The sequence below is a fragment of the Lineus longissimus genome, chromosome 4 (assembly GCF_910592395.1).
Source record: "Lineus longissimus chromosome 4, tnLinLong1.2, whole genome shotgun sequence".
Lineage (NCBI taxonomy): Eukaryota > Metazoa > Nemertea > Pilidiophora > Heteronemertea > Lineidae > Lineus > Lineus longissimus.
Genome location: NC_088311.1, coordinates 887310 through 914071, shown reverse-complemented (window position 1 = coordinate 914071; position 26762 = coordinate 887310). Strand labels below are relative to the sequence as shown.

The following is a 26762-nucleotide window of genomic DNA, read 5'->3' as shown; positions in this document are numbered from 1 at the left end:
TATTGTTGAGCACGTTCAACGAGAACTGCCACGTCTGCATCTGCAGGGGCAGCCATGATGACTGCTGCCTGACAATTGGTAGGCAAAACCTGTAAGAATTTGTCTCGAACCTGGACCTCATTATAATGAATACGCTGGGCTGCTAAGCGTATCTTATTGAGAGTCATTTCGGCTGAATCGCCTGGGGTATGGGAAAGAGAATGAAAATGCTTGACATTGGCAAAATTTGAATGGGTTGGACTGAACCGCTGCATAAACTGTGCTCTGAGATTAGCGATAGTGGGGAAAACTTTTCCCTCTGCCCACAGACGTGCTTTGCCACGAAGTCTAGCCTTGAACAATGTTATGATATGAATCATCTCTGCAGCATTTGCTGGCTCGTGGAGATTGTGGAAGTGAAGGTAGTCCATAAACGATAAGATATGTGCATGACAAATGTCATGGTCGATCACTTCACCATCAAACAAAGGAGGTAGAAAATCGGTGCCCCTGAAAGCAGGTGGTGCTGGATCTGCTGGCCCTTCCATTATTACTGTAAAGGGGTAAAAGTTAGTTATGAAGGAATAAAAAGTCAGGTATTTGGGAAGCAAAAGTTAATTTCTTCTGAAAAGGAAATGCAACATTAAAGGTTGGGTTGGTCCGTTGTCTATCTTGCTGTAACAGGGCAAAGCTAAACAAAGTTCATATTATAGATATACAGTTGTCAAAATCCTCGGGGTCCGGTTCCAGTCAGTTTGCAATAACGAGTGAAAATTTAAGATTAAATGCATTAAATGCTATGAATCGACTGATATTGCAAAGTATTGTACTATACTCTGCCAACATGGAAATGATGCACAAAAATATTGCCCTATTACTAATTAGTTTATAAAATGTCTTTCAAAACAGTTAATATAAATGACTATCAAAAAGTTTACAAATGTCTCTCAAAAGTTTATAAAATGTCTTTCAAAAAGTTGATAAAATGTCTCTTTTAAAACTGCAACGCTGGATCAGCTGGAGCCTGGAACGGTATCGGATCTCGAGTAGACATCAGGGCGAATTGAAGAGTATTCTGGCTGCTGGGCACATCATCCGTGAACGTTATAGCACATGTCATGATGTAGAAGTTGAATAGTTCGGTACACACAGAGATAGACGTGTACTATGCGTACTGACGAAGACGGTGTCCGTCAATCGATTAAAAAATGCTGCGCTCACACTCACAGTGATTCATGGCGATCACAGTGATTTATAACGAAAGTGACGATATATAAATATAATGAAATTCGCACTTACGTCACGAACAGTTTAGAAAAAATTCACGATTTTATAAATATTATATTGACAAACGAACGTCACTATTCTGCCTCCCGATGAAATGAACGAGTTAGAAATCACGTAGGTGTACACGTAATGTACATAATGGACTGCAGTAGCACTAGCACGTGGCGTGAAAAACGGAGTCCTCGGTTAATAGAATCTGCTCCAAGACTGAAACGCATCCGGACTCACTGTCACGAATTGAAGGTCCTGGGAAGGTCGCCATGTTGTATTTGCACAGGTTACAAACGTAATAAGTCCTGAATTTGCCTTCTAACGTCCGGATCCTTTATTCTAACACTGCTTCACAAAATTATACACACCAAAGTCATAATTGATAAAATAGTTCGTCGGGATGACGATTCGTGCACGTGATTATAAAATACTCGGGAGACTGGAATAACTCTCTATCGCTCTCTTCTCTCTTTCTCTCTCTCTCTCTGCCGAGAGCGTGCGGACAGCTGTTTTGTATTCACGCGCAGCTTTGTCTGCACCAATCAGGGGGCAACGTTGATGCGTCTCCATCCAATGAGGAGCCGCATCAATGCTGACGTAATTGATCACGCTGGGGAGAATGGAGGATTAAAAGTAGACCGTGGGAATTTTCACAGGTATCTTATCTGATACCCAATTCCAATAATCTCGCACACTTAATTCCAAGAATTACACATTACAGTGCTACTCATAAGAAAGGTTTTACAATTACTATACAACACTACAAAGTCTAAAGACTCGGCTTAACACTGGTATCACCTCACAATGGGCAATAATTGTGAGAGTTTGCTCACCTCATTCGAATGTGTCTTTACATCAGGTCAAGAATTAACATAAATCACTGGATCACCCGCTTTTTCACAACTCAAAAGTGAGGTATTTGAAGTTTGGAAGGTGGGAAAAAAATCACATATTAAATGGAAAAGAATAGCTGGACTGGCTTTGCCACTTGAGAAAAGAGGGAGCTTAAATCAAGCTTGTTATCTTCAAATCAGCAGTTATTAAACACTGAAGGGGGGAGAACGTCATGAACAAATCAGAAGAACTGGTGGGCCTTTAATATGTGAAGTCACTGTCAACGACAACATTGAATGAGCTGTCTGTCGTCGTTGGATGTATCATACAATGTCAGATTTCAATGTACCCGGTGTCAACAGATTTGGTCAAAATCACAATTATGAGTATTTTCGATCTGATTCAGTTGCTGTCATGGTGAAATTGGTAAAAATAAACAAAGTTAAAAACAGTATCTCTTTAAATAATTTGTGATTAAGAGATATTTAACTGGCAAGACACATATAACTGAAATAGTCCACAGGTTTAGACAGCTAGAGCTGTGGAGTATTCAGTCCTCATTGGTCAGTCACAACCACAAGGTAAACAAAGCCTGTCAGGATAACGTCTCTACTGTACAGTTCTCCTCACCATGACTACCATGACATGGACACCACTAGACCAACAAATAATGCAGCTTCGGGCAGAAACCACACACCACAGCAGTTAAACTAAGTGACTGGTAAAATAATAAAATCTGTCAATAAAAATAAAATATCTTTAAGTACATGTATCTGTTCATCATGGCATGAGATTCTGACTGTTAACTTACAAGGGTGTTCATTGGCAGTTGCCAGGTAAGGTTACACAGAAAGTCCCCAATCGGGTCTCTCCCATCTCACATTGAAACTCTTCATGCTTGTACAAGGAATACACCTCATGCTGAACTACATGTATAACACAAGCCAGGCCCGTAACTGTGAATCTTAGTCACCTTAAGATGACCGACCCCTAGCTCCTGCCTATAGTCCCCATTTAAGGCCAACAAACAGCTAGGGTTTGTGTTACGTAATTCGACCTGCCTGGCAGCTGCCTATAGACTCCCTTTGACTACAGGAAACCTCCTGGGACTGAAACTTGCCCGAGGTTTTCCAATCTGATCATTTGTACATTTTGTGACTGTCAATCAAAGTATATGTACAATTCCTAACTGTCTTACAGCATCTTCAGTACAAAATATACACACAAGACTCATCAGTGAATCCAAATGTAAAAATGATACAAACCAGCTTATCTGTTATAGCCACTACTTGTAAAACTATAGGCTGTTTGTAGTGTTAAGTATCAATTCATGAGTATAATCACTCAATGATCACTTGTATTTGAATTTTATACTACCTTACATGTAGCAGCCTTGGACATCATCACAAGGTGTGGATAAGCCTATTGACTACTACATCCATCGTCTAGCCAGGACCTGAGATACCTCATCCAATCTACCAGCAAACCATGGACGTTTACCTTGCCAACTCCCTCTTGCAAGTAGTGTTGGCTTCAGACCACCACATGAAACAGTGTTTTGCTAATGAACTAGATTGGGGTAGCTGAGGTCATGACTTTTCAATGAATTATTGTTATTTCTTAAACTTTATTTTATACTTTTATACAAAACCCCCACATGAAGAGCACCTGGAGTCCCCCACTCTGTGTACAGTACCAGTACAGGGGCATTATTGTTTCATCTTCAACATGGCTAAGATGATGCCACATTTCTCTCCCGACCTCTCACACAACACTTCATGATAAAAGGATTCATTTTCACACTTGTTTTGGAATTTTAGCACCTTAAACGACTTCCATCATCTCTCATCAGAATAAACTCTTAGCTTTAACTGACAAGAGATGCTCCCATAGTCAGATCAAGTCCATGACACCTTTGTTTTGATCAGGTCAAAATGTGACCATTTCTGCAGAAATCTGAAAAGTTCTCCAATGTGTGAAAATGACCCTTGATTACATCAGTGGTCCAATTCATATTGAATGTTTTTGGAGAGAACAATATCAGCGCCAAGAAACCGTCAACATTTTGTGAAGCCTTTCATCTCCTTAGAACAGGACTGGTTTCCATGAATCAGTACAGCTTCCTTTTCACTTTTAAAGAACTGGAGCAAGCCTGCTCTACATACTCATTCCCTGAACCACTGAACTGCCGCAATTCAGTATGCGACGATTAAAAATGGATGGGTAATGCCATCACAGGACGTATGAACACTGCTGATATGATGTCATAAAAACCTAGCAGTCGTTTCGCTATAATTTTGTTGCTTTACTAAACGCAATAGGTTGTATGTTCTGAGGTTTGTTGATACTGAAAGACAAAAGACAAATAATGTGAAATATGCCAGGTTTTCTTGTTAGCATTGGATGACAATATTAACTGGGATCTGCGGATGTCAGGAATTAGACTGATTATTAGCCATTGTTTATCAACTGACCTTCTGTTGATGTGATTACCTTTCCAAAAGACCAAGATCACAATATCCCACACTTCAGCAGATATGATCAATGTTACCTTGGCTCTAACACTTGCCAATTACAATACGTCACAGGGAATTGAACTGGCGATATTGTTGACTTACGCATATGGTGATGCTGGAACTCCAATCACTAATATGTGGTTGCCTTTTAAAAAGAATCGCCACATGCTCTTGTGAAAACCTCGTACATCCAAGTCCCATAAATGATGACACTGAAGAGATAAAGGCATAGTATGACAATGTCATCCTCAGTGCAAATTGATGTGAAATCTTACCACATGCTGTGGTGTTCCGAGCGTTCGATTTAGCGTTAAAACAGATATGATGACTGCTCCTTTGGTGGAAAATAGAATATATACCAGCCTTCATCACATCCGACAAAGTGAGCTGAGACGTGCATTAGAGGATTCAGCGGAAGTGTCTTTGACAAAATTGATCATTATTACAACTGATGGACATGTACACCTCACCGAAGACAGAAGAAGGGTAGACAGACCTATAAAGCAAGTATAACAACTCACCTTAGCTATATGTTGCCAATTAGTGTAGTGGGTGGTATTGGCCATTTGGATATACAAACTATAAGTTTTATCCTGAAAGAAGAAAATGTTTTCAGATCTCATATTTGCCAAGGTAAATATTGCTTAATTCACAATTGTGGTTATCAGTACAACTCAGACAGCTAGTTATCAAGAGTGCCTGCATCACTTCTGGATGGTTTGGACTTGTGTGCCAGTCTAAACAGGAAGGTTCATGGTCAACTGTTTATGTTAGAGCAGACATCTAGTACTGAAACAGGTTTGCCCAGAAAGAGTTTCTCTCACACTTACTTTTGTTTCAGGAATGAAGCCTTCACCACACACATCTTTATGATGATCCAGCACTGTGGACGAGGTTATTAACTTTTTAATGAGATCTTCGTATTTATCTTTGGCCATCCTGAAATAAGGGATAAACATGCATGTATTACACACAGGTCACATACATTGGACGTTCCATTGATTGAGATGTACATCAGCTTATGAGCTGTTCAGTTTAGGTAGAGAGGATTTCCTTGAGCATCAGGTAATGCATTATTCCACTTTGCATTAGAAGGCTACCTGGATGAGTCATTACTCGGCGTAGGTGTGAGGCACTGAATAACATCTTATTAAGTATGAACTTGAATGCATCTCTCATCACACATGACAAGTATAGGGACCGAAACAACGCAGATTCGTTTACAGTAAACTTACATATCAACATCCTTTAACGTGACATATGGTAAAGCATTTAAAGAATGTTTTTTGAAGTAAGTTTCCTGGAAGTATGGGTTCATATTGAGGCCTTTAGCACCAAAGTGATATGTCCTGGAGATGTCTGGGATGATACACTCTCGCTCCTTCCTGTTCGACTTCAGGCGCAGCCACATGTCCCAGTCCCATTGCTGGAAACATCAAGTCATGAAATGGCATCAATTCAGTAAAGATTGCTCACAACATGGCCCCAGCCAAGTGTAGCATCCTCATAGCAATTCTGTAGATATCAATTAGTCAATCAATAGTCAACTATGATTCATACAAGGTATCCTTCACAACACTTCCCAATGCCTGGCCAGGAGATACATTCAATTACAACGAGCTTAATAACTTGATCCAAGTTAAACGTGTTGGCACGGTTGATGATATGAATGCATGGATCAACGTTTTGTCTTGTCTCTCCCTTGTTTGAATGCACTACTTTGACTCACCTGGTCTGGCGTGGGCCAGCGAGGCTCCAGCTCATTCTTATACAGACTCCTCTTGAGCAACCAGCCGAGGCCCGGCATCGTCTCGACCCGATACATCAGGCTCGGGTCACTACAGGAGTGCTCATAACCCTGGTCATTCCAAGCTGATATACAATATATGGAGGGATCTTTGTCTAACAATGGAAGTGTCTGGCTGAAGTAACTGAAAGAAAAGGAGAGGATCCGTTGGCAATCTTCTTTAAGGTGACAAGTACATCATGACAGTTAATTAGCTCAAATGCTTGGAATTCTCCAGTGCTGTTTACAGCGGCAGGTAGTGTGGCTAAATAAATGTGGCTGATGACTTCTGTTGTCAACTGAATACTTTTAATCCACATCACACTCAATCTAGATTGGTCTATTGCATAATGACTTGAGACAAGATAGTTACCTGAAGAAATCGGGGGCGATGTCCAAATCTTCTTCCACGATGATAGTATACTTGGCATTCTGGAAGGACGGAGGAAAACACAATGAGTAAGATAATAGTACACTGTTCAGGCCAGGTTTATGCAAGAATTCAAATGCCACATCTGTTATAACTGACAAAGGCTGAATCTCATGGCAAGTTTTGTATTATGTTTCCTATCAGATGATGTCCTGTTTCCGCAAATGATTTGTTACAACAGAAGACCTGGCTTCATTTAATGATTTTGGTTAGGAATATTTGAAGCGAACTTGGCATATCAGTAGGTGTTTGACTTACTGCGAAAAGATTAAATGTAGCAGTGAGACAGGCCTTATAATGCTGAGTGACCCGAGCTGTCCTTGTTCCTAATGGAGTATGCTGAATTCCCCGCAAACCAAACAACCGTGTTACATCCATTGGTTCCTGCAACAAGAATGTGATTTGAATGACATTTGAGTTGCGATTCAGAGAGACTGACGATGCCAATCTCAAGTGATATGCAGCACGTTTCCAAAAGCAACAATTTGCCCCAAAACATGTAAGTTGACATTCTATGCCCATTACTTGAGTGCCTCCGAGTAGTATGACTTCCATCATAAGCTCATCTACATTGACTGAAATTCCATCAAAGACTTTGTTCAATAGGCATCAACCTACCTCAAAATAGCCATCAATGAATACTGTGATCATGTGTAAAGAAGCACCAGTGGCAGACATGAGGGACCGCAGCATCCGGTATAAATACTGGGGTCGGTTGCTGGCTACGACAACAACTGGGACGTCATTTATATTACTACTGGGGAGCTGCAAGAAACAATACGTCACGATGATGGTAGATGAGATGAGAGAAGTCGGCTGCAACCCAGATGACAGCCTTGGTGCCGAGTTCGTCACTCAGATCTTCTAGCCAGACCTAGTGCTTGGACTCAAGCAGAAGGATGAAGGATATGAGTTAGCTTCAGCACTGTTTGCCACATGGTAGAGAGAATAGGTTATGTTTCAACTCAGTTACATGGATTCATACATAGTCTACCCTGTTTGGTCTCAACAGTTTATACATGCTTCCCGAAATTGTTGGCTTGCATTGGAACTAACTTTTCCCCCTTGTCCGTCATCAAAGGCATTCAAGTGTGTTGGTCAACCATGACTATCTCCTTTGTCCCTCCACCATAAGGCCTAGTTTCCCCTTATGACATCACTATTTCGGACACTCAGCGCCCCATTTCTGGAAAGGTGTATAGCCCCACCTTAACAGCACCTACCATCAACCTTTCTACATGAGGACCTCCCTTCAAATATCTCTAGTACAACATTACCATCATGTTGGACTTCATGGCCAAGACTTGGACCTTTGCCATGGACTTGGCCTCTACATGGAGCGTAAAGGAATGTTAAGGTTTCTCTTTGCTGGACCACTTCTAGCAAAGACCCAGTGGCACAGTCTTCAGCCAATAATGCAGCAAATGACTTGCTTTGATAGAAAGCAGAGAACTTACTGGGTCCGCGCTGAGATCTAGCGGGGCCGGATCCTTACAGCTACACACACTTCCATATCCCTCCCACTTGGAACAGAACTCTCGTCGTCGCTTGTTCACCGCCGTATCAGGCCATTGACATTCACTTTCTGCAAAACAAATGTTTTTGATTTCAATTCCCCATATTCTCTCCAACTGTCTGTTGGCTCAAGCCACCACTTTCTAGGGCAAGTTAGTTGCCATTATTGGGCATGGCTCAAGTCAGCTTTTTAGCCCCTCATCACACCAGGTCAACTAGCGTGCCTTGCTCTATCAAATGTCAACCAAAAGAGAGGTTTGACCATACCCATGCTAAGCTTCAGGGCATTATTACTCTGGCCTCACATCCATGACTACATGTGAGTCGTGACAGCAGGAGCATGTTGCTTTAAGAGGATGGACTCCCGGCATATTTGTGGTTTTGATAACTGAAGACAAGCAATGCCGCCCTCCCTTACCTTCAATAGGAACCAGCGGCACCTCGGCCCTCAACCTCACTGGTGGTCCCCAGCTATGGAACTCAGCGCTTTTACTAGTTCCCTCTGCTATCTTTGTACCGCCCTTCTTAACAACAAACGCCCACATGTCTCTCCACTTCAGAGTCTGGATATTATCACTACCGAGATTTTTCAGGGCCTGCCTAGTGGGTGGTTTCATCATGAATGTACCTTCATCCTGGAGAGAAACACCAAAGGGCTTTACAACAACTTTCAGCCAAAGTAAGCACTGTGCTAAAAAACAGCCAAGCTTTAAATGAATTTAAGGCAAGAGTTAACTTCGTGCACAAATTCTCAAAAGCTGTGAAAATTCTACAATTGATCTATCAACTTTTGACTCAATAAGCTGTGCCTTCTTGCTGGAGATTTCCTCTAGATGATGAAGAAATCAGAACAAGATACTCACTTTCAAGGTTATAATCAATATCCTTCCCTCGGAGACCATATTGAGAAATAGCACCATGGCCTCGTCTTCATGAGTCAAGTACGTGTCAAAGATTCGTTGAGCCATTACACTACCCTGGAAACAATACAAGACTGTCTAACTACCAGATACATATTTCACAAAACCTCCATATTCAATCTGAAATTTCCTTTCCTTTGTCTCCAACCACTGCCTTAACTTCTTGAGTTTCTTTCTAGCATTACCAGATTCGACTTCAATAGGCATGTGTTGTGTTCTTTCCATGTCTGGTTAAACTAACTGAGCCTGCACGTGGCAAGTCTTACCGTAGCTTGGTTGAGCACAAGGACATGAATTCCCCGGCCAAGATCGCTAGAATTCTCTAGAATCTGAAAGAGGAGAACACCCAAGCTCAATGACGGTTTATCACCTTTCTGCCGGCTTTGCTGAGGTTGGCATTCTGTTGCTTAACTATCATATTCAGATTACAACACAAGCACAATGATCCATCAAAGGTTGTGATGGACAATGCTACCTTGTATCTTGTATCATGTATCTTTATGTACGTCAAACTAGGATGAGTGTGGTGGAGCCAAGGGTATGAGGTTGTGCGATCACATGAGGGTCAGAATGCGTATCAAAGTTTTGAATTAGACAATCGTTTAGTTTACCAGTTATACTAAGTAGATGTTTCCTCCACTCACCGTTGTTCCATCAACATTCACAGAGACTGTTGCTTTACTTGATATCACCTCGATGCCAAGTGTCTTGGGCTGATCCAACGCCTCCTTGATCTTGCGGGGAGCTTGGTTCACCTCCATATTCGGTTGGGACGAAACTGGAAAGACAAAGAGCGGCGGACGTCAGACAGATGGCATTATTTATTCATTAAAGGTCGGCCACATCTAAGCTAGAGACAAGCCGTCCTGAAAACACAATGAATAGTGAAGAGTTTTCACTTGGTATGACACTGGCTGGAATACCGGTAGATATGATGTTATACAAAGAGGTATTTTGTAAACATACCTTAGTCTACTGCCTTCCCACACACTGGTAAACAACGATTTCAACCACTTTGGGTCTCCTTGTCTATAGAGAATAGGATTCAGTCTGACCAAGAGAGATGTAAAAAGGGTATACACAGAGCAAGAGTTTTGCCACGGTTAAGCCCCTTCCGATCCCATATAACCTTTCCTGGCCAATATCGTTTTTCTGATTGACGAGAAGAACATGAATCAGAAACTTTTCACCTGGCCCTGTACATGTATGCCATGCCCTTTTTATAAAGAACACAAACCATACTGGTGACATTCCTCAATGCAGCGTATCTACGCAAAGCAGGAAGGATACAAAAACACCTCATAGATCCACATTGAGTCTATGAAGTATCGTTGACTAGATTAGTCGGCCTCATTCTCACGTTATTAGCGCAGCCATGAAATGAGAGAGCAGATTTGATTTCTGCCTCGATAAACACTTGGAATCTCGATCACAATCACTTGACATAGCAATCTGTGAGATTGGTCCACGGAGGTTCAACACGAGTGATTGGAGGAAGGAGGAAGCAGACGTGCAATACATCCAAAATGTGGAGCGGTTTACGTTTGGTTAGAAACTGAGTTACAGGTCTAACTGGTCAGAGCCAGTAAGACGTCATCAAGGACCACGTATCAGTAGTTATGTAACTACCCGCTGAGCTGTCTTCAGCCTGGTGTCTGGTTTTGCCAACAGACCCCCCCCCCCCCACTGAGATGGACAAAGAGGGGAAACAAGCCTTCTGAGTTGTGGTTCTTCTTCTGCGTGGAATTAAGTGCAGGTTATAACGACAGTCAAATATATAACTACTGCAGTAAATGTCCCCTTGAATCCCACACAGCAGCAGAAGTTGCACAATGATGATATTTCCTCCATATGTAAATAGAGGGAATTACGACCATTAGCAGAGCAAATAGACACTTGATTGACGAGAGATAATGGGTACAGAAATGTCAACCTCAGATAATGATCGATATAACGGACCGATCAGTCATCTTGAGTGCAAATTATTGGATCGTTTTTTATCCACTGCAAAACGTCAGCCTAGAAAAGCATTGTGATAAGTTCATGTTTTTTTCTTAAAGTTTCATCACGACTCACATACAGTACATGTACATCTGAGATGGACATAAAACTGCTTTTGAGTAAACATTGTTGACGACTATTCCACCTGTGGCCCATTATCTCCCGACCCATGTCATACTCCCACATGTCTAGCCCATTATTAACTCCTGGCCCACGCCATTACACCTGACCCATTGTCTCTTGCCTTATGCCATATACCAGCCATGCCATTATGCCTCTCATCTTTAACCGACACAACGCGATAATCACAAACGGAAGAGCATTAAAGCGCTGACGACCAGCGCAGGAAATGGAGAAAGATTTGCTGAATCCCGTATTGGAATGATAAGGATGATGAGTCAGGGAGCAAATGGTTTAGTGGTGTTTATAGTGTGACTGAAATGTTGACATCAGGGGTGGGGAATGGCTTACCAGACAAGGGCAACATGGAGTTCAGGCTTCCCCAATGTTGACATCAGGGTGGGGAATGAATTACCAGACAAGGGCAACATGGAGTTCAGGCATCCCCAATGTTGACATCAGGGTGGGGAATGGTTTACCAGACAAGGGCAACATGGAGTTCAGGCTTCCCCAATGTTGACATCAGGGTGGGGAATGGCTTACCAGACAAGGGCAACATGGAGTTCAGGCTTCCCCAATGTTGACATCAGGGTGGGGAATGGATTACCATACAAGGGCAACATGGAGTTCAGGCTTCCCCAATGTTGACATCAGGGTGGGGAATGGCTTACCAGACAAGGGCAACATGGAGTTCAGGCTTCCCCAATGTTGACATCAGGGTGGGGAATGGCTTACCAGACAAGGGCAACATGGAGTTCAGGCTTCCCCAATGTTGACATCAGGGGTGGGGAATGGCTTACCATACAAGGGCAACATGGAGTTCAGGCTTCCCCAATGTTGACATCAGGGTGGGGAATGGTTTACCAGACAAGGGCAACATGGAGTTCAGGCTTCCCCAATGTTGACATCAGGGTGGGGAATGGCTTACCATACAAGGGCAACATGGAGTTCAGGCTTCCCCAATGTTGACATCAGGGGTGGGGAATGGCTTACCAGACAAGGGCAACATGGAGTTCAGGCTTCCCCAATGTTGACATCAGGGTGGGGAATGGCTTACCAGACAAGGGCAACATGGAGTTCAGGCTTCCCCAATGTTGACATCAGGGGTGGGGAATGGCTTACCAGACAAGGGCAACATGGAGTTCAGGCTTCCCCAATGTTGACATCAGGGTGGGGAATGGCTTACCAGACAAGGGCAACATGGAGTTCAGGCTTCCCCAATGTTGACATCAGGGGTGGGGAATGGATTACCAGACAAGGGCAACATGGAGTTCAGGCTTCCCCAATGTCAGAACACAAATGGCCCTGAAAGTTTAAATGAAGTCATAGTTTATTGCGAAGTCCCCCCCCCCCCACCCACCTTGTAAGCATAACCTATTAACAACAGCTGATGCCACGCAGAAATCCATCCAAAATACTGATATCATCTGCTCATGAAAAAAACCCAGTTGGCAATTCTTGCTGTAAAATCCCTATTACCATTATCCCTCCTCCACAGAGCTTATACTGAACGATAGGCAGATTGTGTTAATCTGTTTTCCGATATTGTCTTCATGTTAGATTGCCACCATAAGAGCAGGGTGAACCTTTATCAGTTTGAAAGCTGAGACAATAAACGTGTAAGCTACCAAAGGCTTAGCACTTTATATGTCTTCTCCTCATTTTTTCTTCTTCCTTTACATTAAGGTGTAGTATATCACCTTTTTTGAAGTTCTTTTGTCACAGAAGTTGGATAGGTATTGAACAGAGACAGAAGTTTTTATGAACCATGAAACAAGAGGACTTAATGCCAACTTTATACTGCTAACCTGGCCCTTCCCTATCAGCCCAACCAACCACTCGGCAGGTATTCAAGTACTAATCTTTCCACCAGAAAGTGCCACTCAATGCCAGGGAAACACACTGTTTCTATGGAGATTGTAACCTGTTATAAGTTGTCTTGTGAGGGGTGAATGTTGATTTGCTACCGACAGCCAAATATGCTGTTAGCGTTCGTTCTTTCCAATACAAATCTTGTCCAATCGATGCGCCTTAAAACCATCAGCCCGGCATGAACGCTAGCACTCAACCACATGCCACCGATAATCTGGACAGACAGCTTCTCAATTGTCGAGAATTGTTGTATGAAAGTTGTACAAGGATGAACTAATATCAACATTTTCATCTCTAACTCGAAAAGTTTTGGTGCAGAGGTCGATTTCATCAAATCTGCTTTGAAACCACGAAACCACAATGCATCCTTATACATTTTGGTTATCAAAACCTGTTACCCAGAACTTCTCCCCAACACAGGGATGTATTTCCCTCTTATAGTTATAAGTGGTCACCATCAAGCAGCAGAGGTGAATGGAAGATGATATCACATCACACCCATTGCCATAGTAATACAAATCCTAAATCAACCCAGGCAATCAAACACAAGAAGCCTGTCATCGTCGGCCTATAGTAAATGATTAAAAAAGTCTTGCTGACAACCTGCCCACAACCTACTACCAGATCGCTCCATCTTCTGTCATCACCATAGCGATTGATATGAAGCCAGCAGCAGCCCACTCGGCGAGAAGAAGTGGCTTTGCCCTGCACGCCAGTGTTTAATAAGCCATTAGATATCGACAGTCTCTTTGGACTAGACAAGACCAAGAGTAAACAAGGCATGTTTGTTTACTTGACAACTTTAATCTGAAACTCATTAAATTTATGAGATATTGATATTGGGGCGCATGATACACCACCCTCTATGGGCAGACACAGGGATAGGGGATCAGCATAGGATCAGCATAGGGTTGTGAGGCAATCCTGGTTAAGTCACTTCTCCAAGTTTACGTTAACATATATGGTGCGTAGTGGTCTCTATCAGCAATATCATGCTCTAAAGAATGGCTGGCATATTTACCATCTATGCCTCTCTACACCCGGCAATCTCCGCCGCATTCACTGAACTAGATGACGCTAATAAAATCATGAATGGGGTCCAGCAATGGTGATAATTAATCGGTGTTGGTCATAGCCGTGCGGGGCTATTCAGCCGATTTGAATTGCCTGCACTTTACCTTGCCAATGCTAATGCTTAGAGGTGTACAAACTGTTTTTGTCGCCCCAGAGCCCTCAAGACATGAAGGCAAGCCATGATAGCAACCTGCCAATTCCTATTCCTAATTTCATTAATTCCCTGACACCATGACGTCTGCTCGGATCTAGGTCTAACCAACATCTATCATACATGCCAACATCCCTCGAGATAACGTCATGTACCAGGGGAAAATTAACCGGCTTGAAACTCTACCGCTGTGACTCACAGTAATTAATCTAACTGACATAACAACGATATGTTCGAGTTGGTGTGGCGGGGAACGCCAACAGTGCATTCAAAATTCAACACGGTTCAGCAAATTTCCGACCCAGAGAGAGAACCTCTGTGTTGAATGTTTATTAGTTGTAGGGCGGTGAAGATGTGGATTCATGTGGTAGAGTGGTTATGAGGACACTAAGATGCAGACATTCCACGTTTGAGAATGAATAGTGGGGGAATCTGCAACCAAGAGATTGGGTTTTTTTCCATTCAACGGCGCCAGCATAGACAGGCAATCAAAGGACCAGCGTTTGTGAGAGCTTGCACTTGCAGGATATTTACTGATAACTACACCACGATGATGCCTTGGATTTGCAGTGCAGAAATCAGACACAAGAAAGCGTATTTCTGGGTGCAACATGGTCCTCCATGAGAGTCATCAGCCCTGAGTAGGTGCAACCTCCCTCATTCAGCCTGACGGTCCACAGCTCTACCCATCACGGCCGTCATTCAAGTCTGTGAATCACCACCCAATAAACAGGTGTCACTGAGACATCTACGACCCTTGGCTGATGATTACTGCTTCATAATTGACGGCTGACCATCGGGAGAGCAGCGCCCAATGATTATCGATCTCTCCTGAAAATCAGGGACCTTTTCCCATCAAATTCCACCTTAGGCAAATGAAAGTGTCTAGGGAGTTTCTTGACCAATTTTTTCCATTTATCAAAACAATTATTCTACCAGAGAAGGTTTTTACTGAGCTCTTCTTTCTCTTGTCACCAGAGCCTGTAAATTTTGCCCACTTGGGACAGCAGCAAACACTGACCATTGATCTCTCGCATGGGCACATCCACTCATCAACTTCTTCTGAGGAAATATTGGTATAGTTCGTTGAGTCCACATGTTTTCTAGCAGCAAGGTAATGGTTTATGGGGCCACTCATGTCACCAGAGCCGATAAATTCTCACCTGCTCTCTGAATGCAAGAAAGGCAGATATGACCCCTGGGAACTGATTGGTGGTTCATATTTGATGGGCGATTATCTCGGGCCCAACGCTCTTTGATCGCTGCCAGTGAGTGGAGATCTGAGCAGGAAATGGGTGACGTAAGTGGGCAGTTTATCAAGGGCTTGATGAGAAGCAACACATCGAGAGGTGGTAATTCCTGCCACAGGGCTTCACTTTTTATCCCCTGCTTTACATTCTGACCACACATACACTTGTTTTGATCAGACCCAAATGTAAGCTCTCAATGGCATCCCGAGGTGGTACACCGCTGCTGAAGCAGAAGAGACTTCGATTGGATAAATCAGAGTTTGCACGCTTCATCAGACATTGATTTGCTGGAGAAAACCCCCTCGACAATCTGTCAGGCCGGGCTAGCAACCCCCGTTGACGTGATTTCATCTGTGCAGTAACAGGGCCTGAATATTTCATAAGTGTCAATGCAGATTCACAGCAATCATGATTTCGGTATGTTATCTGAGAGTAACTGGGGCGGCGAGAGTGAACAGGATGGTAGAGGTGCTATTGTTGTTATGAGTTCAAGGTCTGTGTGAAAGTGATGACTGAAGTGTTCAGCAATGATGACGGCTGATCTTATACAATATGATGAAAGTTGAGACCCTGTAACTGGCAATCAGCACCAAACCAGAAGCACGCGCTCCCTCTTCATACTGAACATATTTCACATGACCTGCACAAAGAAACAATGTACTTCTAAAAACCTTAGTGCTAAACCCACTTTTTCTGGTGGTGATAATCAGACAAGAATTCGCCCCATACCTAAGGGCCACAAAGAGGGGCTCATCAATCCTTATTACACCATCCAGATTATAAATAACATATCTAATAACGCTGCCGATCATGGGAGCGCCTAATGATCAGGTTCCCTCCATGGCGGGGAATGACGATAATGACTGAGGCACCGAGTCCATTTCAAGCTAACTTATCATACACAAAGTACCGGCAAACTTCAAATTCACCAATAGTGTACAACGAACATGTGTACATTTCAAGTAGGATGCTGTACATGATGACACATCATCCTGGTTTGTTTCGGGTGAAACAAGAGCTGAATTCAATTCCAACTCAACTGGCCAAAATCATTTGTGCATTCCCTATCGAATCCACACAGCCATATACAGTTTAGAGACAACTTTCATTGGAACGGCACGCTCCTAATATCAAGCCATCAAGACTCCTCATCAATTGCAATTAATCGCCAAATCCCTATGATCACATTTGAACATTTTCCATTGCGTGCCGCGGGGATCAATTTCTATTGCGGTAACCTTGATTGATCCACGCAGCACCTAATTGAAATCTGATGACAAAAATGCTCCGATATTAGGTGAACTGCTAACTGTTACCACCTCAGTCCCTCATTCACACTGCATACTCGGACCAACACAAGTCCTCGTGTCACCACTAATACAGCACATGGTCGGCTGGATCCCGCATCTAAGAGTTAAAAGGACCCGAGCCTCGGAATAATTTGATTATTTCTCCAAGATTGGTTGGTGTTTGTCTGATTGAGATCATCTGCTTGAGTGGTCAGTGGTGGAGGATGCTGATAATGCTAGACTTTGTTTGATAGACGCTGTTGCCACGGTGAATAAGGGAACTGTAGCAGTAAGTAGTCAGACTGCCCCACTGTTGAGAGCTCGACTGAGGAAATGATCGGGCTTTTGTGGGCGCATTACTGTATGATTGAAATCATCTGATTCAATGGGCATTGGCGGATAAGGCTGAGAACTGATGAATCTGTTTGATGTAGTTTCCAGCCTACTGCAGAACTAACATACCAGTAGTCAGTTGGTAAAAAACACAAACTTTTCCCCCGATCAGAGTGCTTTTCATAATGCAATCATCTGCATGACTGGTCACTTCCGGAGCCAGTAGATAACACACAACCAGTTTTTACTTCAGTCAGCAACACTGGCTGACAAGAAGTGGCAAAACAAATGAGAGCAGGATGGAGTTTTTCAGGTTATGTTTAGTGCTGTAGTTTCCTGGAATGATGCTCTTGGTTAATCATAGATGGTAGTGAGGCTCATGAAACAGGCGAACAACTCAGGTATCAATAAAAGATACGCACAGCTGTATCAAAATGTCCAATTTGAAGGCATTTGATCAGTGGCTTCCTCTGGCTAGACATATGAATCTTAGTCGAACCAAGATCACAGACACTTCACCAAATACTTGAGAAAACCACTATTTACTGTGATGAGTTCCTCACAAAGCATGTCATGCTTTGAACAGCTCGGTGAGTTGAGTTGGACTGGCCTGGAGAGTGCTCAAGAGCAGGGGAAGTCAGGAGAAGAGAGAGGCAAAATGTCATTGCGTGATGACATGAATCACTGGGTGTGGTGACCATATCCAATACTTCATGCTATTTGTTAAAAGGCTTCATTTTTCAAAAGTCAGTATTGATTTGATGCGGTTGGGAAACCTTAAAACGATAGAGACAACATTCAGACACGGCTCGGCTGAGATGGATTTGATTGGTAAATGATTAGGTACATTGTGCAAGTGTACAAGTGGATGAGAGCAATGAGAAATAGATATGAGTGCCATCGCTGGGTTCACCACGCAGTTCAGCTCCACTGAACGGAATAGGTAGACATAAATCAATCCCGATTAGTAAAAAACCTCCAATATTGTCTGCCCGCTACAAACTGATGCAGATATATCATGGTGACTATAATACTCTCGGTCGCCCACAACAAGGACGCTCATCAGGCAAGTATACAACCACCAGTCAATAATCACTGCTATGAATGCCCTGGTATTACCAATCTGGGTTGCCTGATTCCAAGCCCATCTGAAGTCCTTCTCCCAACCAAGAATAACAATTTAATTGCGGCCAATTTTCATTGGGACATATTGATCCCATTAGAGCTCTGCCCCTCTCCCCCAAGTGGAGGAGAGCGGTGGCATCGATGGTTGATGCAACCTAATGTTCATCTAGGCTGAATTGTAGTTGAAAGACTGGTGAATCTATACAGCATTACTCTGCCTTACATGGTATACTCTGTGACAAAACAGCTGAATGCATAAAGCATTTGCAAAATCTAGTTGACGAAGCTGATGGGAGCTGGATGACTCCAGACTGGACTGACCTGCATATGTTTTAAGAAAAAGACCCAGCATACCTCAAAGATCATCACAGCTTATCAGCTGTGGGTGCTGCTCAGATGTTTATCTGAAACTTACACCAAGGGTTACACACACACGACACACAGAAACACCCTATTTTTGAAAGCACTTCTCAAGGCGATTCCTCAAGTGGTGACTTAACGAGTAGTGCTGTGACACTTGCATCTAGCATGTGGCCCTGCATCTGACATGACCACAGCTAATCAATACGCTACCTGTCGGCAGGGATCCACTGCATCACTCACCAACACTGCGCCTTACCATTCACTGTCAAATACAGCATCGGAGGCATTGATCTTCTATGATCTTGACATGGCTGGCTACAATCACTCAAAGTCATACAAGGGTTCTGATCATGAACACCTCTTGTACACACTACTCATGAATATGTCAATTATTACTCCTTAAAGACCTCTGGCCAACAATATATTCACATTTGCTTGCTACGGTTCGGGGAGCCCAACAAGCATGATCATCGTTTTCACTTCTCACTGAACCTTCCCGGTATCAGTGCAGACAACACATGGTAACAATTAAACACCCTCTGATAAGAAACGCAGCACTGGTGGAGAATCCAAAATCGATGACAGACATCACATCTTCAAGATAAAGATGTCTGGAAGAACTTCCATTTCTTTGATAGAGAGGTCAGGCTTGTCAATTCTCCTGACTAACAAGACGAAACATCATCATCCCAAAGGAGCTGCTTCGAGTCGATCCGACTTCCGAGGAACAGATATGTTTTGTGAGAACGTGATGATATGCCATCATCTGAGTTGGTAGCTTGGCCTAGTTGACAGCTCAGCCTGATCTTACCACCAGACAATGTCAGGAAGAACAAGCTGATCATCAAACCTGCGACGGGTTTCAGAAACACTACATCATCATGAAGAGAAGTCTCTGAAAGGAGTGACGGCCCATCAAGATATTGCCAGGGAATGTCAATAGGAGGAAGCAAGGAGATCGTCGAAGAATAAGAACCCGCTAATGGTTTCATACAGATGCTAAACAACCTCTTCCCGCCGATGGTTGAACCGAACGTCAGGGAATTAAAGTCATGGTTCCTACTCTAAATCTGAATACATATTAAGCTGCTAGGATTCCAATGATAAGACTCATGGAGTGGTCAAAAACACCAGTCTGATGATCATGTCATCACGATCATGATGCTGCCATCTAACAGATCGTAATGGCTTCTGAGTGAACTTTACAGTATCAATATCCATGCACTACAATGCACTACAATGCACTGTATACAGCACATGAACAGAGCATGCTGTAGGCAGCCAACACATGACAAAGCTTTGACACAGAACATCCGCATGAATGATCAAGGACCAAACTAGAATATATTTCATGCCACATTACAATTCTATTTAGTACAAGCCTGTTCAATACTTTCCTACATTCTATTCAAACAGTTTAGAACTTGGCGAGCATTTGAAATCAAAGCTGAAGTGTTTTTCACGCTCTAATTCCCTCCATTTTCTCAAGTTTATTGCTATTTGGCACTCTTTTCCCTCCTACTTTCAATGGATTACATGAGATGATGATTGATCCGATTATAACTTGTTCCGTCTGTTTGACAGTTATAAATCCCTGCTTTGAGACAAACAAGGAGCACGGTGTAAAACTTTGAAGGCAGAAAATCGGTTTGTCTCTGAGAAGGAGGGAATTTCCATGGAAACACAATGGTGTTTGATAAATCTTGAGAGACTGGTTGATTTCCTCTCTCAAAGCTCAACACTAACAGTAATCGGTGTTCGGGAAACTGCTTTGATTTCCAAAGATTTCCGATTCCATAAAGATTGAGAACTGCTTGACAAGAAGCTAAGGAACGCCAGTCCAATCATGTGTGAAACCAGATTGAGGCAGAATGGTGCACTACAGGTGTGGCATTTCAAACCCAATGATTGCTATAAGGAAAAAGAGTTAAATCAAAAGGCAAACACCCCATTTCCTTGCCATTGGTCGCTGACAGTGACCAATGCAGCACAACTAGAAGTGACTTCTCCTTAAATCAAATCTTGGACAAAATAACAGAAGCAGCTTCGCTCATCGTTACGATCTCACTCTTCCTCCAACTGTTCATTAAGACCGATATCAAACTGGCCGATATCTGACCAGACATCTTTGATTCTCGGCCAATTTCCAATGAATCAATATTACTGTATGCCGTCGGTCCGACCCAATCCATCCTGGCCACCAGTAATGGATTGTCATGCATGATTGGCTATATCTTTATTGACCATTACTTTATTCAATAAAGGAGAAGTTAGCCTCAGGCTGGTTTGTAAGGAAAACTTCCGACAAATGATGGGTGAAGCTTGTCCACCAGGAGTGTGGATTTATTCCATCACAATAGCAGTGTCTTAGGATATGAACCATTCAGACTAATACATATACATGGAAATGCCATTCCATCAGTCAGCATGCTCTCCTGAGGCAACAGAGTATGGCATGCCATCGTTGACTCATTTGCTAGTTTGTTAAAATCTATCCCACATTTCTTGAAGACTGGTCTCCTACACTTCAGTCTGAGAGAAATGCTGGGTAAGTATGTAGGCCTTTCAGGTCAATATCAAACCCGCAGTGCCAGCACCAAGGAGTTTGCTGTTACAAGCATCAATAGAAGACAAGCGCCAGCCAGACAAGATGAAAATAAGGCGTTCATTTTTCTACAATCTTACTTTCTAGACCAGTAAAACAACACATCCCCATTACGAAAGCTACCCAGATGAACCATTCGTACATCATATGTTCTCAGTAGATGTTTTTCATTGGTTTATCGCTGTTCCTGTTATATGGAGTTAGTATCATTGATTCTCAGGGGAGCCAAGATAATGATGATGAATTTTAATTTAGTTGCCTGAATAGCAGACAGGTTTGAAATGCGATGTGGGAAATGGGTTATCTATTTGGCTATAAACAATAGTTAACCCTCAAGGACTGAGGTTATCAAAGTAGTCAAGATGGTTCTTCTTCCTCTGTTTTGCCTTGCTTGGTCAAAAGGATGTCTACACCTCGGTTGTTGTTCTGCACCGCACCTCTCATAAACGCCAGCTGGGCGACTGTGGGATTGGCCTCCCCTGAAAGAGAAGCAAGACATACCTTGTTTTGTGGGGTCATCCTGAAGCTTCTGACTCGTGTCGAGAATGAACATGATGTTGATGCCAATGGTCGCCAGTAGTACGACCACTAATCCACCCTGGAACACAAGCAGAGATTAAGATTATTCACCAGGGGCCAGCCAAGGGTATCAATGTGCTTGAACTACCCGGAAGGGACGAGGAGAGATGTGTGAGATGCCTGCACCAAACACAGCCTGGACTTGTTCTCAACACACAACCAAGTCATATCAACAACACAAACCAATAGTCCCCAATTGACAAGTCTTTTCCTAGATGCCACCAAAAGACCTTCTCAGCGATGTTTCTGCTGCTGATCAAAAGAAATGAGCCAGTCAATCATTGGCTGAATAAGGTTTTATAGCCAGCTCTATGATATATCACCATCTACTTTAGCGCATCGCATGGCTCAAAAGAGTCGGGTAAAGACCATGTTATACCCCCCGCAAGAAAAACACCAAGCTATTATAAGACTTGGCTTTGTTTCTCAGCCGATATGATTTGAAAAACAGACCAAATGCCATTTACACGATCAATTTGCCCATATCCATTTGCCGGATGATGAATAAAGGCAAGCGTGTCTTTGTAAATGACATCAGATATATCATCCACATATCACAAGGAAAAATGCACATGACATTTGGTTGGATGGTTTTAATATTGACGATATTTGTCTTGGACGAAATGCCAGCATAAATCCCTGCGCAGGAATCAACAGACAATCATCGGTTCCGTCAAGGACAACAGCGTCAACATGATGAGGAGAGGCACAATAAGCCAGGGTTGCATTTCCACTTAGCTTATGGGCCACAGCACGATATCATTAGGATGCAACTGACTCGGAGATAAGGCCAGCAGCTAACACGATGATGGATGGAACTCAAGCGCTCTACCAGCTGAAAGGGTTAATTTATAATTCAACTGTTACCACAATTCAAAGCCATTCTAGAGCAACTACTGGGGCATAGACAATAAAACCAGCACCAAGGCAGAAACATGCTCTATTATCAACCCACAAAGAAATCCAATACCTCAAGTGTTGCTTCCAAGATTGAATTTCAATAGCGGACATTTTGATTAGGCTCTTGAGAAATTAACAAGGCAACCATGTACCATTAGGGCAGATTAGGTACACGCTACTGAGCACCACATTACAAACCATAACCAGCAGTATAAAAGTAAGCACTCTCACTGGTAGATAGTAAAAGTCTAATTACCTAATTACCAATTTGAAGACACATAAATAAGAAACTATAACAAGCCCAAGAGAAAAACTGCTTCCATTCTGTGAGAGATATACAAAAGAAGTTCTCTCGTGCTACAAGTGGTGAGTCTTTCACCCTTACAGGATTAAAAACGTACAGTACAACCTCTCTATTGCGGACACCCATCGGACTGGGCCCAGGTGTCCGCAATAGAGGTGTCCGCAATAGAGAGTTGATGCCAAATCGTCCGATAGGTGGATTTGAAGTTCCCGCCTTGCAGGTCTTGGTTTTCTCTGTGTCGACATCTAGCGTAGAAACTTTAAACCTGTTGGCTGATCGGTATTTGCTTGTGATGTTGTGTTGAATGACGTGAGCTACTTTGGAACTCAGAGAGTGAATAATCTCTCAGTAAAAGGTGCCCCTTTTATTACAAAATCTCCTCGACATGTCATAATGTGTGAAAAAACACCATAATTTCTGTCCATCAGCCACCTTTGATTAATAATTATTTTTTTCTAATTTCTCTACTAACGCATATTTGCCGCAACACTGACAAAACCGCGTTGATTTATGAGTGTCCGTTGACACAATAGGCCTATGTGATCAGTTGAAAAGATGAGTAAACGAATGCCGCGGCTTAATTAGGATAAAAAAACACAATGCCATAGGGTAATTACGTTGATTAATTACGCAAATATCACACCTGTCGACCTACTTGACTCTCCAAGCGCACGCGGGAAACCATTGTTTTTGCCTACTGTCCGTAATTGGGAGAGAATTGGACCAAAAATTGGCCATCACCCTGTCCGCAATTCGGAGTAGAGAGGTGTCCGCCGTACAGAGGTTTTTGTTATTGGAAATGATCGGGACTGGCCGGATGTGCCCGTAATGTAGAGGTGTCCGCCTGGCAGAGGTGTCCGCTAAGGGAGGTTCTACTGTACATGTATAGACTTTTATTTCAAGCGTATAATGAATGTGAACTGTCTTACCATCTATAAATGGCTGAAACATTAATGGTAATCTCTGAACATGGCAATTATTAGTTTTCCAGGAGAAATAGCTTGTTATAAAAAGTTGTTGATGCCTAACGGCCTGAGGAGTACAGGAATCTGTGGTGTTTCTCTCGTTCTCATAATGATAATGCTGTTCTCTGGCTTTCTGCAGAGAGTGTGGCAACAGGAGGTTCCTGCTGGTTCAGGGGTGGAATCCCAGTGGCAACTTGAGGTGGCCAGCGGATAGCTTAACTCTGTGGCAGCCAAGAGTTCCAGTAGTTGTACCTTCCTGTTCCCACTACTCTGATCCTCCATACGTTTGCCAACAATCTCCTGACAAGAGTGAGCAACACTTCTACAGTCTTGCATACTTCAGTGTCAGGCCTTCCTCCCCCTCCCTGTAGATGTTTCCTTTTAACCCCCTGATAGGTTAATGGAGGAGCAACACTAATAGAGTCTGCAGACTCCAGATAGTTATACCTTCCTGTTCCCAGTGCTCCTGCTGACGCTGCCCTGCAAGCTCAGTCTGACAAGAGTTAATGCCGCTGAGCTCCATTATCAGGGCTGTCATGTTGGAGCAAGACAATCCTTTTATGGGATCATCTCGATGGTGCCTATCAGAGTTCTGCCCGTATCGCTGTCATCTCTACCACTCACATCCATTAACTCATTTAAAGCAATGCTCATCTAAATTATGACCCGTAAGAGAGTTTGTGTATGTTTGGGGGGTTGACAGTATTTGGGTATAAACGAAATCAATGGCAATGTATACAAGGGGTGTGTGACCCATCTGTTCTCACCTCTGATGGCAGTTTTCTTCTTGATGTTGTGATATGTACAACAAATGCAAGAATCAAACTACGCTGCCTTTAATCTCATGGTATGCTTGCAACTAGAACAAGAAGCACCACAAAAGGGATGTTTGGTGGTAATAGACAAGGTGAGGAGGCAGTGGGCCAGGAAGGAAAATCAAGGAGACAAAGCAGAGGTTGACAGCTTCTGGAGTCCTTGTTTACTGCCCAGGTTCTAACACTGTTATGTCATGTACAAGGTGATGGTCTTTGGAGAAGAAGCAACTTTCAAGATTACAACGAGGCAAGATAAACAGAGGTTAACTAATAACAAATAGAGCGTTTGATAGGGCAAGATGCTCTAATGAATTGACCTGATTAGTAGCTTAAAGAAGAGAGACAGCAGAAGAGTCTTTCTGTGACAGGTGTGATGTGACGGAAGAGTTAAAGGTTGAGGGAAGTCTCCCCAGGAGTGGAGCATGTCGCATCGTAATACTGACAAACCAGGCACACAACACAGGTTAATGTTAGCTGAATGTTAGAACGCAATCGCTGACACTGTGGTATACAATGCCATACTGCAGACATTCACATGTTATCACATGTTATCACATGTTCTCCACTCATTGAAGGAAAACTAACCAAAGTAGAGCTATTAGTATGTCTCAAGCACGATGCATTGATCACACATTCTCTAGAACAGTGAAGATGGGAGTATTAGGTGTTACTGGAGGTTTCATCCAAGATATACAACAGAACAAATGACATATAGTCAAAGGAAAACTAGATTTGCAGCCATTGACAATGATTCTCCAAGCTCTTGATTGCAACAAGGGGTAATAGTGAACGAATGATGAAAAGTAATCAACTACAGTCGAACGCCGGTTGGTGACCACCCCGGACCATTCAACCTCGGTCCCATGAGTGGTCATGTTACAGGGGTTCCACTGTAGTAGCTTTTCTCTTTTTGATAGTAATCATTGATAATGAGGCACAGCAATCATCAAGGTGGACTTGGAGAACACTGAGGCGCTAGTTTATCTGTTAACAGGATCAAACTGTCACCAACCTTCCAAATCACTTTCAACAGCTGAAAGGATAATTGCTATCATTAAAATAATTGTATCCTTTCTCAAACAATGGTTATGGAAGCAGAGTCTAAACCTTTAACTGGAGACCACTGGGACTCGGAGTCCATGACCGACAACTGATATCAAGGGTTGAGAGCTAAACACTGCTGGACAACAGCGGCACACAGCTAAACACTGCTGGACAACAGCAGTGCACAACTAAACACTGCTGGAACTCAGACTATAATACCCCTATCACCACATCTAAAGAAAGAAATGTTGAACTATGATTTACATTCCTGATTATCAAGATACATGTAGGTTCCACACACATCACTTGGCAACTACACTCACCTTTACTAATTTAGTCACAATCCGCTTCCTACTGCATTGTGATGCCCCATGTTGGCGCAGAAACAGACGTTTGGGGATGAACGGCTTGGCTTTAGGGTTAGGCTTCCAGTCTCCAACTACCTCCATGACTGCATGTGTTAGTGCCGATGGATATCAAATCATACAACCTGGAAAAACAACATATTGAATAAGCATTGAATCTAGACGAGGGGCACTGCTCATGGAGTGACTAGTTGAGGCATTCAACTCACAACGCAAGGGTCCTGGGTTCAAACTCAGCCTAGTCACCACTTCCCCTTTACAAGACTAACACCCTGACTGAGACTTGGCAATATCCTGGTGACCTTTGAACCAGAGATTGACCAGGTCAGAGCTACAGAGAGGTGATCAA

The 26762-nt window shown here is 42.9% G+C and overlaps 1 protein-coding gene across 6 annotated transcripts in view; it reads right to left on the bottom strand.

The window, feature by feature from the left end:
- Window positions 1-1372: 1372 nt before the first annotated feature.
- Window positions 1373-26762, bottom strand: part of LOC135487301 (protein O-linked-mannose beta-1,2-N-acetylglucosaminyltransferase 1-like) — a 44525-nt gene continuing 19135 nt past the window's right edge. For 3 of the 6 annotated variants that reach the window (XM_064770905.1, XM_064770906.1, XM_064770907.1), the window contains exons 3-19: window positions 26372-26538; window positions 26017-26037; window positions 21943-22039; window positions 9903-10036; window positions 9525-9587; window positions 9202-9315; window positions 8757-8973; window positions 8281-8408; window positions 7442-7588; window positions 7082-7207; window positions 6767-6825; window positions 6337-6538; window positions 5843-6033; window positions 5438-5546; window positions 5129-5200; window positions 4710-4819; window positions 1374-4438 (exon numbers count right to left, since the gene is read on the bottom strand). In XM_064770905.1, coding sequence (XP_064626975.1) covers window positions 4381-4438; window positions 4710-4819; window positions 5129-5200; window positions 5438-5546; window positions 5843-6033; window positions 6337-6538; window positions 6767-6825; window positions 7082-7207; window positions 7442-7588; window positions 8281-8408; window positions 8757-8973; window positions 9202-9315; window positions 9525-9587; window positions 9903-10036; window positions 21943-22039; window positions 26017-26037; window positions 26372-26497 — 1974 coding nt within the window. In that variant the 5' untranslated portion in view covers window positions 26498-26538 and the 3' untranslated portion in view covers window positions 1374-4380. Of the gene's footprint in view, window positions 4439-4709; window positions 4820-5128; window positions 5201-5437; window positions 5547-5842; window positions 6034-6336; window positions 6539-6766; window positions 6826-7081; window positions 7208-7441; window positions 7589-8280; window positions 8409-8756; window positions 8974-9201; window positions 9316-9524; window positions 9588-9902; window positions 10037-21942; window positions 22040-25589; window positions 25642-26016; window positions 26038-26371; window positions 26539-26762 lie in introns of those variants that run through there. The other 3 variants (XM_064770908.1, XM_064770910.1, XM_064770909.1) reach the window with 3 other exon arrangements.